The sequence below is a fragment of the Nyctibius grandis genome, chromosome 8, assembly GCF_013368605.1.
Source record: "Nyctibius grandis isolate bNycGra1 chromosome 8, bNycGra1.pri, whole genome shotgun sequence".
NCBI lineage: Eukaryota > Metazoa > Chordata > Aves > Nyctibiiformes > Nyctibiidae > Nyctibius > Nyctibius grandis.
Window position 1 is genome coordinate 23,228,093 of NC_090665.1, and position 12,251 is coordinate 23,240,343.

General features: G+C 39.8%; 1 protein-coding gene across 1 annotated transcript; it reads right to left on the reverse strand.

Moving 5' to 3' along the window:
- On the reverse strand, positions 1–9,432 carry LOC137666524 (tudor domain-containing protein 1-like). Its single transcript, XM_068406605.1, is given in 11 exon segments — positions 1–93; positions 1,582–1,628; positions 1,805–2,026; positions 4,221–4,388; positions 5,554–5,586; positions 5,589–5,663; positions 5,881–5,999; positions 6,569–6,812; positions 7,714–7,884; positions 8,072–8,182; positions 9,318–9,432. Coding segments are annotated over 11 exon segments (1,398 nt in total).
- Positions 9,433–12,251: the final 2,819 nt, after the last annotated feature.

A 12,251-nucleotide genomic window follows, 5' to 3' on the forward strand; every position in this document is an offset into this window, starting at 1 on the left:
TTAGTGGCTCAACAGTTTTTTCATTTCAGTGAATCCGTCTGGATTTCCATAGTTGTTTAAAAGGAAGAGTAGGATCTGTTCATGCTTTTTAAGCTGTGAAATGAGCACAAAGAATTAGAAATACATGATTCTTTTTTTAAATTGCTAATTTCAGATCAGGGTAGATCCTAGAACTACAAACTCAACTAAGTCCCATACTAGTTTGATGAATATACAGTCCCTTTCTGCTGTAAAATCTTCTGGGGGGAGGAAAAAGCCATCAGAATTGTAGCTGACTTCCCCCTGTCCCCCTCTTTTTTTTTTTTCCTCTGAAGAAGTAACTTGCTTGAACTGAACTGATGAAATACTCAAATTAGGACTGAGACTGGGATCTTAAATTTGGTTATTCATACATGTCTATTTCCTTTGAGCCAAACTTATCCAAGGAAGGAAGGATGCCAGAAAACAGGAAGTGACGTAACTGAAGTCAGAAAAGACATTAGCGAGATCAAGCTGGAAGATCAGAGATACAGAGGGGAAAGGGAAAAGGAGGTTCAACAGCCTCAGTGGGACACAGAAGTCAACTACGTTCAGAACAGCATAGTTTTACTGCCTTTCTGCCACTAAACTGCTGGTAACTATGCTCACTCTGAAGCAGTAAAGGTCTGAATGACCTTGAACAGAAATGCTCTTTTCCTATCCTCCAAAAAATCACAGTGCATATTTTTGCTTTTGACCTTGCTGCCTCTAGCCGGGGGGAGAGGGGGAAGTTTGAACCACCCTTGAAAGGTGTTTCTGTCTTCAAAATGCAAAATTTTGCTCATTCCTCTGACAAAGGTCCTCACTTTGAGAAAGTCTGAGTCATCTATGCTGGTATACTTTAAGTTACTTCTAGTAATCTAAAGTTCTAATTTTTCATAAATAGCCTAAGTTAAAATAAAAAATGAGAAAGCTTAGAACCAGAGAACTTTCAAAAATTACAGGAATATGCCATATCTGTGAGAGACACTTCATTTTTTTTCAAAAGAAAAAAAAATCTTGCAACTGGCAAACACTGTTACAAATTCCAGTATTCTACTGAACACAAGATTCTCCGCCCTAGTTTCATGACTGAAACTGTGGCACATATTAGTATTAATCTCTGCTACCTGAAATACACATTGTAAGAATTTTCTTACACATGCAGCTGTCCGCCAGGTTGTATCCACAGCAAAACACAGCCATATTACTGAAAAAAATCCAGCTGCCCTTTGTCCAAATAACACAGTTTACGCAAAACACTGCAACTACCTTTACACAACAGAAAAAAGTAACACTCTGGAGGCTTCATAGTCTGGGGGGGGGGGGGAGAAGAGGGCTGTATGTGTGGCAAAACATAGACTAATGAAGTCTGTGTGATCTATACACTTTCCTCCTTCAGTTTCAGGGTGCTCTAGTTATTACCACGTATAAAACAAACTGAGAAGAAGTGTCGGGATAATTCACTTTGTTATCTTCAATGTTTCAGTTAGCTATTATCTCCCTACTCCCATTTCCCTCCCACACAGGGCTTCTTACAAATACTGGAAACATAAAGCGAGTATTGCTTGGACTGAATCTTACTTGCATTTTTAGTTCTGTGCAGCAGCATTTGGTCTCACCTCCACTGCCTACAAAAAACAAAGCAAGTGAATGAGCAAAATACACATGGACATTGCTTCCCTACTTTAAGAGGTGATGTGTGGAATTCTCCAAGACATGTGGAAGGAAAAGTCACTTCAGGCATCCCACGTGCCCACAGTTCTTCAAATTAAGTAATTTGAAGTAATAAAGTGAAAGTATGTACCTTGATATTCAGTATGTAAGTTTTCAGCTCTGCAAGACTTGACCAAACCTTCCATTACCAGTTTGTCAGCTACATTCACGCTACCATTTTCACTAAGTTTCTCCACTATTACTAAATTATCATTTCCATTAATCCCTTTCACTGTAATTGTGACATTTTTATTCAATAACTTTTCTTTCAACTTGTCAAGTAATAATGGAGACCACTCAGCTTTCTCTATTCCTGGGGGGGAAGCAGGGGGGAAGTAGAATCAAGTTTTATAAAGAAATCCTTTATGATATGACTGTAATCTTACACATAATGCTCCCACTGTTTTTGAAAATATGATGCTAAATTTTCCTAATATAAATAGCTTAGACTCTACTGATAATTAACTAAATCCATACTTCCTAAAACCAGTATACTACTTCGGCAGATCATCATGTTGTTTATCAGTATTAAGGAACGAACACTATCATCAGAATAGGTACAGATTTATAATGTTCAAGAAAACCAGTCAGGGTTTTTTGGGGGTGTTTTTTTTGGTTTCTTTGGGGTTTTTGGCTTTTTTTTTCACAGAATCACAGAATCACAGAATGTTAGGGATTGGAAGGGACCTCGAAAGATCATCTAGTCCAATCCCCCTGCCGGAGCAGGTTTACCTAGACCATATCACACAGGAACGCGTCCAGGCGGGTTTTGAATGTCTCCAGAGAAGAAGACTCCACAACCTCTCTGGGCAGCCTGTGCCAGTGTTCGGTCACCCTCACCCTAAAGAAGTTTTTTCTCATATTTATGTGGAACCTCCTGTGTTCCAGCTTGCACCCATTGCCCCTTGTCCTGTCAAGGGATGTCACTGAGAAGAGCCTGGCTCCATCCTCATGACACTTGCCCTTGACATATTTATAAACATTAATGAGGTCACCCCTCAGTCTCCTCTTCTCTAAGCTAAAGAGACCCAGCTCCCTCAGCCTCTCCTCATAAGGGAGATGTTCCACTCCCTTAATCATCTTCGTGGCTCTGCGCTGGACTCTCTCTAGCAGTTCCCTGTCTTTCTTGAACTGAGGGGCCCAGAACTGGACACAATATTCTAGATGCGGCCTCACCAGGGCAGAGTAGAGGGGGAGGAGAACCTCTCTTGACCTGCTAACCACACCCCTTCTAATATACCCCAGGATGCCATTGGCCTTCTTGGCCACAAGGGCACATTGCTGGCTCATGGTCATCCTGCTGTCCACTAGGACCCCCAGGTCCCTTTCCCCTACGCTGGTCTCCAACAGGTCTGTCCCCAACTTGTACTGGTCCATGGGGTTGTTCTTGCCCAGATGCAGGACTCTACACTTGCCCTTATTATATTTCATTAAATTACTCCCCGCCCAACTCTCCAGCCTGTCCAGGTCCCTCTGAATGTCTGCACAGCCTTCCGGTGTGTCAGCCACTCCTCCCAGTTCGGTGTCATCAGCGAACTTGCTGACAGTGCACTGTATTCCCTCATCCAAGTCATTAATGAATATATTGAATAGTACTGGTCCCAGTACCGACCCTTGAGGGACTCCGCTAGACACAGGCCTCCAACTGGACTCTGACCACCACTCTCTGGCTTCTTTCCTTGCTGACAGTGCACTGTATTCCCTCATCCAAGTCATTAATGAATATATTGAATAGTACTGGTCCCAGTACCGACCCTTGAGGGACTCCGCTAGACACAGGCCTCCAACTGGACTCTGACCACCACTCTCTGGCTTCTTTCCTTCAGCCAGTTCACAATCCACCTCACTACCCCATCATCCAGACCACACTTCCTCAGTTTAGCTGCGAGGATGCTGTGGGAGACCGTGTCAAACGCTTTACTGAAATCGAGATAGACCACATCCACTGCTTTACCATCATCTATCCACCGGGTTATGTCCTCATAAAAGGCCATCAGGGTGGTTAAGCATGACTTCCCCTTGGTGAAGCCATGTTGACTGCCCCTAATGATCCCCCTATCCTTGATGTGCCTAGAGACAGCACCAAGGACAAGTTGTTCCATCACCTTTCCGGGGATGGAGGTGAGGCTGACCAGTCTATAGTTCCCCGGGTCCTCCTTCTTGCCCTTTTTGAAGACTGGAGTGACATTCGCTTTCCTCCAGTCCTCAGGCACCTCTCCCGTTGCCCACGACTTAGCAAAGATGATGGAGAGTGGCCTAGCAATGACTTCCGCCAGCTCCCTCAGCACCCGCGGGTGCATCCCATCAGGGCCCATGGATTTATGGACGTCCAGGTTGCTTAATTGGTCCCTGACCCAGCCCTCATCAACCAAGACAGACTCCTCCTCTATCCTGACTTCCTCTGGGGCCTCAGGAGTCCGGGGCTCCACAGGACAGCCTCCAACAGTATAGACAGAGGCAAAGAAGACATTCAGTAACTCCGCCTTCTTTTTATCCTCTGTTTTTACCTGCAAGCGAACATGTAATTGCCTGAAAAGGCAGCTTTAAGTACGAATCAGTGATCGGCAGGACCTCTGAAAGTGGCAAAGTTTCTGTGTTCCCATAGTCTGCGTATAGTACTTCCACTACAGACTGAGAAGCTTTTAGAACAAGAGCTCTGTACCAATGGCCATCACCTGAAAAGACTGGGACAAGAAGAACCACATGTGAAGTACCATCTTGATAAACACAGCTTATTCCAAGAAAAAGAATCTCTACAGTTTTCCAGGAATTTTTAAATACTCTAGTATATACAAAAGGCCACTTAACAAGAAGCAAGCCCACAGAACAAGGGAATAGCTTCTGACTGCTGTATTCATAAGGATGTAAATATTGCTTTCAGAATTTTGCTCAAATTATAGATAAGATTTTTACTATAATACTGTTTTAAGGATGCCTGCACACTATATTTCTAGCTCCTTACCTTTGTCTTCCAACCCTCTCAAAACATAACCAAAATTAAAAAGAAAAAAAAAAATCATTTTTCCTCCATTATCCTGAAGAGGCATAAACAACAACAACAACAACAAAATCAGTAGAAGTTAAAAACAACTGTCAAATACTTAGGTATACTCTTGCGGTCTGCCTAGTATTTTTTTAATTAATCTATCCTGTTTTCCATGAGCTGTTATCTCATCTAGCAACCAAGTTCATTTCCAGCACTTAGCCAGATCTCCTGTAAAAATCCACACGCAGTCAACATTTCGTATTTATGAGTCAACACTACTTTTGTTTTTTTTTAAATATTGAGCTAATATATCAGCAGAGCACCCCCTCTTCTGAAAGACTAAGACAATAAATTAAGTTCCCTCACTATTAAGAATACTTTTGACTTGAACTAACAGTTTGCTAAGCCTGGACAGCTTGTTAGGCTGACAAGGCTGGATGATCAGTTGTCATAGCCAGTGTCACCACCCCATGCTCACACAAAGCAACAACAAAAAAACCACCCAGGTACCCACAAACCAGAAGCGGGTCCATATAGATGCAAGTGCACTATTGCTCTGCCATGAATTTCATGCCCCTGTGACTCAAACACAAACAAATTTCAGTTTAAACAGTAACGAGCTTTCTTTCCTCTTAAAGATGCACACATTTTGCAGGGTACAACCTATTCTTTATAATCTCTCCTGGACTGTCAGATGGTTTCTTTGCCCTAGAGATGCAGCCAGGCTATCCTTTGTAACAGAATTAAGAGATCCGTAAGCACTTTAAAGTTGGCATTTTGCCTTTTTCTAAAGCAAAAATGAAAGTTGTGTTTTACACTGGTCAAGGAAATATAAGAATAAACGATTGCCTCACCTGAAAACCTGGCACAACAGGCTTCACCCAGTTTGGTTTGAAGGGCTGGTTCTTGCAAGATTTACAATAGCCTTCTAGTTCAATCAACTGCCTATGTAGCTTCTCTTGATCTACAGAAAAAACATTTGATAACTAACCATATTTGGGTATAATGAAGAGCACACTTAACTTTTAAGCTCCCCTGCTCCCACCTTTGGCATTTTTTTGTATTTTCCTACTGTCCGAGCTACATTTGCACATGGTTCAGTTCGCTATAGGCATTCATTTTATTAATTAGTTTGCAACAGCGACTTACTGATGTTAGGAACAGTGAACACTTTTTCTTACCTTTACTTTGAACTGGTACAGCGTAGAACAAATCTGGGCTTACGTCTTCTGTTACACAGGCAGATATGGTTTCAACTATAGCCAATTCAATTGACTTCCAGTGCCCAAGTGAGGTTTCTAATAGAAATAGTAAGAAAATGCAGTGTACCACTTTCCTCCAAGCACATACATAAGTAACTGTTACAGAATATCTTTTTGAATTTTAGAGACAACTTCATGTTTTCACTTCAAGAAGAGAAATCTAAACCAAGACAACTCTTGCTTAATTTGCTGTTCATAATCTATTAGCATATAAAAGTAGCTAAAGTAACAAACACATCAGAAAAATAAGATTGGAAAGTAAACATGGGAAGTTTCAGTCATAGCAGATTTGTAATTCTCTACTGTCAAATATTCAAATAGCATTCATTTAAGACAAACCCAATGACTTTTGTCTTTCTCTTTATGTCTCTAATGCCACCTGCAGGGCAGCTTGTGTTTAACTGTAAAAACTGACAATATAATCAAGATTATCACAGAATCACAGAATCACAGAATATTAGGGATTGGAAGGGACCTCGAAAGACTGGACTCAGTATGCATGTTTATTATTGATATTAATTATATTCAAAGAGCAAGATCACAGTTTAAGTCTGAAATACTGAAAATTCTTGTTCAATCTAAAAGTTAACATTAATTGAATTACCTTTTTTTGTCAATGGAGTTGTTTGGAAAGCTACTTTTATCTTGTAGAACTTCCTTTACAGCCAATTTTTCAGAAGTTAGTACCTCATTGATCACTTCTGGATGACCTGTGGAATTGTCAATAAGCTCTACACCTGCCCCATCTTTTGAAAGGGAAGTTACTCTGGCTTGAAGATTTATCCCTGCAGTGTACATACGAAATCTTGCTGTAGCTTCTGGAATCCATTTGCTATTACCAGGCTTTATACCTAGGAAGTAGGAGAACTCTTCAAAATATCTCCATTAAGTGAATCCTTGTGCCTTAGCACAAACAAGACTGTTAAGATTGTTTATGAATCAGTTTAATATAGCCTTTTTATCAAAGGAGCAGAAAAACAGTGTGTTTTAAGAGACAAAAATAACCCAGCAGAAGACACCTTGACAAAATGTGGTTTTGAGCTTTTTCCTGTTTCCACATTTTTTATTTTTAAACCAAGTAGACTACATTAGAAAGAAAGAATAATCCTGTAGAATTTTGAGTGATTTGGTGTGGAAAAGGAAGAGGCAGAGAATTGGTAGAAGACTGAGAAACAGCAGTATTATGCCAAACTCTGCAGGAATCAAATGAAACATCCCTAGAGAGAACTAAAGGCCAACTTGCTTCAAAAAAAACAGATGAACTCCTTTTGCCTGCAAAAATTTTGAAAAATAATTAAGTTGCACAAAAGCACATTTAATCCTAGCAAGGCAGCAACCAAAAGCTGGTAAGCACTACAAATGAAGCAGAACTAAATAACAAGTTCCCTTTGACTGGTGAATCAGTAAGTAACCTCCATGCAGATCACACCACAGCAGTGTCAGGAGCTCAGGGAAGAGCCACCATCTTTCTGTTAAATACCAGTCTGCTGTGTAGTAAGGCTAAAACAACGGCTCCCACAATTCCCAGAGGCTGGAGGCACCACAGACATTTATTATTTAAAAAAAAACAAACAAACATCAAACCAAACCAAAACAACTAAAAAAACAAACAACAGCAACTAAACAAAAAAAAAAACACACAAAAAACCAGACTTCTGTGAAGTATACCCTGTCATCACCTCCCACCCCCAAAGCAGCAAGTCTCTAAATGCAATAGCTCTTACAAGAGAAAGAATCAACAGGAAGATCCACCTGAGAGCCAGCATTTAGTTCCTTGAAATGGAAGGTTTAGAAGTGAGGACGAGAAGTGCCGTATTTTATCCAGTGGTACTTCCTCAACATTTCCATAGCCCACAAAGCATACTTTAACAGTTCCATCCGAAGTAACGTTCTGCACCAAAGCACGGTACCAGTTACCATCATCTAATTTTAAAAATTAAAAAAAAAAAAACTTCACGTTTAGTAAGTTTACCAGCATTTATATTTTAGCAAATATATCCAATTCTTTGCTATCCTCCACCAATGCAAACTCTCAGATATGCAATTTTATTTTTTTCCTTGCTTTATATTCACCCTTTAAAGAACAAAATTATTTTAGTCTGTTACTTACCAGAGAAAAAAGCACAACAAGGTTCTCCAGTTTCAGGCTTAAAAACATTTGGTGGAGTTTTCTGACAGTATTCAGACAATGATTTATTAAGTAATTTTAGAGCAAGTAACTCTGAAAATTAGAAAGAAAAAAAAAACAAAGATGAGATCATCAAAATAAGCTGACTTGAACTTTATCAATACTGTTCAATGTATAGCTTGCTTGTAAAACACCTGAGAGGAGATTTCCGTGAATTGTAGAATTTCACAAAAAAAAGAGCTGTTGACACTGAGTTAACTCTTTAACTTACTAGACAGACTTATCATCAGGAAGAGGTGAGATAGCTGATATTTACTGACAAATTAGTTCAGTATGATAGCAAAATGACCAGTAATTCTTCCTACTAATCCAACTTCACCCCAAAATCTAAAGTATACTTTACAGCCAGATAACACCATGGGAATTACCTAGTTTAGCCAGTGAATACGACAGATTACGGGATCTCATCCTGCTTGCTTATTTATATTTTATATCAAGTCCTTTAGCCTGCTCTGTAACATCACTTTTAGGGAGGAATTCAGTCACGTTTTAAAGGCGATAAGCCACGAAGAATCTATACCATCCCTAGATAAGTCAAGGAATAAACATCCCTCACTTTTTAAGATCTGCCCTATATTTTTGGTTTGAATGCAATTAGCTTCCACTTCCAGACACTGAATTTCATCATGCTCTTTCTTTAGTAGGTTAAAAAGCCAGTGGCTATCAGAAGTCTTTATACATGCAATAGAGGAACAAGATTTTTTTTGAGCTTATCCAAGAGCAAGTCAAGTCTCAAAAGCTGCGGTTTTTCATTTTCATGATTTTTTTTCCTCTCTTTTGAATCTTAATTTTTTATAAATTAGAACAGGACAGAGTACTAGGAGAGAGCGCCACTAAATATCGTAGAGGCACAGGGGACGTGTCTCTTATTTGCTATCTTCTGTTTAGATATCCTTTGCCTAAGTTACGGTAGCTTTTTCTACTTTTCTGTAGATTCTTAGATTAAATTTTATTCAGCTGCTTACCTTCAACATTTTCAGATTTCAATCTCAGAGTCACTACATACCACGATCCAATTTCTTCATCATTCCACTTGTATGCTTAGATACCTCAGAGGTAAGCCTTGGTGCTATAACCTCACCTGAAACACTAATGCATCAGAACTATAACAAATGACAAATCACAAAGCAAAGAAACTCGCAGAAAGAAAAAAGCTGAATAAACTTACCACTGTTATTTGAAATCTGACAGTAGAACTCTCCAGGACTGGACAGCGCACACACTACGACATCTACTGTTTGTTTAAGAGTTAATTTATTCCACTTGCAAATTCTTTTGTTCATTTTGTCCCCTAGAGAGGAAAGAGAAGAAAGACATAAAGGAAGAAAAATTAAAATAATTTTTACAGAAAAAAAAATACATTTCCTCAACACTTATTCAGACCCTCAAATTTCTTGTTATAAATAATCCAACAGACAATTACCAGTGAGAGCCTCTTTGCAGAATAAAAGCAAGTAAGAGAAATGTGCCAGTCGCTTAATGTCTTTGATCACTACTGAGAAGGGCAAGCCATAGATGAGCAGGGAAGAGTAATCAGACAAAGAGGCCCAGACTAGGTGGCAGTACCCTGAGCAAGAGGGACTCTGGGGAACCTTGGTTCCTGGGAAAAAGGCTAAGAGGCATGGAAGGAGGAAGCAGCTGTCACCGAAAGTACTGGAAATGGTCTAAAGAGGAGAAAGAACAAGAAGATTAACAGAAAGACTGGTTGCAGAAATTTGCACTGTACATTATACTCAAGTACCTGAAAGAAGCTTATTATTTAACATAAGTTGTAGAATAGATCATATGAAGACTAAACTATGGTACATTGGAGAAGCCATCATTTCCTCCATTAGCATACTAGTAAATCTTCCTATATTTTTCATAGCTGCTAAGTTTGTTACAGCTTGTGGTAGGCAGCAGCATGCAGAAATACTGTCAGCCTTTTTAAGACCTGAGTCCAAGTGGCTGGCCTCTGACTTTGGTAGACCTTTCCAGTTCTAAGTGTTTGGGTTTTTTTCTGAAAAAGAAGCTTAAGAAAGTTTTGAGCTTCAAGGACGGCCACGCTGAGATGCTGTTCCATCTGCCCAGTATTGTCTGACAGTAGATTACTTTAGGAAGTCATATTGCCAACAGGCAAAGAAAAAAAAAACACAAAACAATGCCCCCCCTCAAAAAAAAAAAAAAATCTAAACAGGCTCTCAAGTTGTCTTTATTTTCAGTGGAATACAAGACTGTCCTTCACACTGTAAGCAACTGCCAGATCCACACTGGAAAGGGAAAAGCATAGCTGGCGTATTTTGAGAAATATGCTCAAAGCAGTAGAAGCTGGTTGAATTTTCCACTCCAGAGGAAGAAAGATTGACTAGAAAAATAAAAATTAATAAACAGCTCAAAGTTTAGAGAAAGCTTTAGGATGCTTAACAACTGTGAAATATAACTGTTTATTCTTTCATGTCATGGTGAGATTTCTTCTAAGCAGTCCTCTAAACCAAAAAGAAACACTGTTTGTTATTTTCTTGAAAGTTAATTAAAAGCACAAATTTTAAAACACTTCAGACAAAAGCTGATAATCTATTTAGAACCTGCATTCAAAAGCTCCTACTTGGTGTGAGAAATTAAAAAAAAAGATGAGAAGTAACCAAGAAACCTAAGTAGTACAAAACAGGTCCAGGACAATGCCCATAGATCAAAATGTATTTGGATATAACCATGAAAGTTTCTGTTCATTTGAATTTTCTACAAGATTCCTTACCCTTCTGAACAAAGATCATAGAATGGTTTAGGTTGGAAGGGACCTTTAAAGGCCATCTAGTCCAACCCCTCTGCAGTGAGCAGGGACATCTTCAACTAGATCAGGTTGCTCAGAGCCCCTTCCAACCTGACCTTGAATGTTTCCAGGGACGGGGCATCTACCACCTCTCTGGGCAACCTGTTCCAGTGTTTCATCATCCTCATTGTAAAAAATTTCTTCCTTATATCTAGTCTAAATCTACCCTCTTTTAGTTTAAAACCATTACCCCTTGTCCTATCGCAATAGGCCCCGCTAAAAAGTTTATCCCCATCTTTCTTATAGGCCCCCTTTAAGTACTGAAAGGCTGCAATAATGTCTCCCCAGAGCCTTCTCTTCTCCAGGGTGAACAATCCCATGTCCTGGCCACAAGGCATCTAGTGAAGATGATCAAAATTAAGGGATTTGGCCATAGACTCGACAAAAAGACTTCCCCCAGTTTTCAGTACAGATGGATCAGGGAAGAATATATAGTTTTACCAGACACAGGATGGAAAAGAGGGGCTTAAGATCCTTTAGATGAGAGAAGCTAGGAATCTTCCCACAATAGGAAGAAATCTGACATAGCATTTGCAAGTCTCTCAAATTGAAGCTTTGGTCAGTAAATGCAAAAAAGGCAATTTAGGCATAGCCTTGAAGTTGTATAGCCTACTGCAGTCGAACAAATTTTCAAGGACTAAACACGTGGGTTTAGGTGTAAAATACAGGACAACGAAGATGAAATACTATTTGAGCTGAAGGACAAGGGCGTAAGAACAAGCAGGTACTAACTAGTCCTATCCTACTTCAACTGGAAATTGTAACACTTCTAACTGGAGAAAGTGAAATACTAGTATGGTCTTCCAAAAATAAGCAATTGCAACTTCTTTATGTATGCACACACATGTATACACACACACATACATACATATATATATATACACACACATATACAGACACACAAGCAAACGCAGACAAAAAATGCAATGCAGCGACAAAACAGTCGCTGTACAGGGAAGAACTGATCAAAAATTGATTATGGAAGGTGAAGGCGGTGCCCAAGTGGGAGAGTTAGTGGCTGTGTGGAGTGTTTTCAAACGTGTGTCCCAGTCTGCTTGCCCTGTTTCTATTTACACTGACTCCTTCGGTGTGTTTAAGGGGTGTACGGAGCGGCTCCCCTTGTGGGAGCAGAATGGGTGGGAAGTTAACAGAATACCTGTATGGCAGAAGGAGAGATGGCAAAATATTGTAGCTGTTGCCAAACAGGGAAATTTTGCCATGGCACGGGTGGCTCCGCAGCAGCTTGACAAACCCCGGTCAGCCAGTGGAATAACAAAGCTGATGAATGAGCCC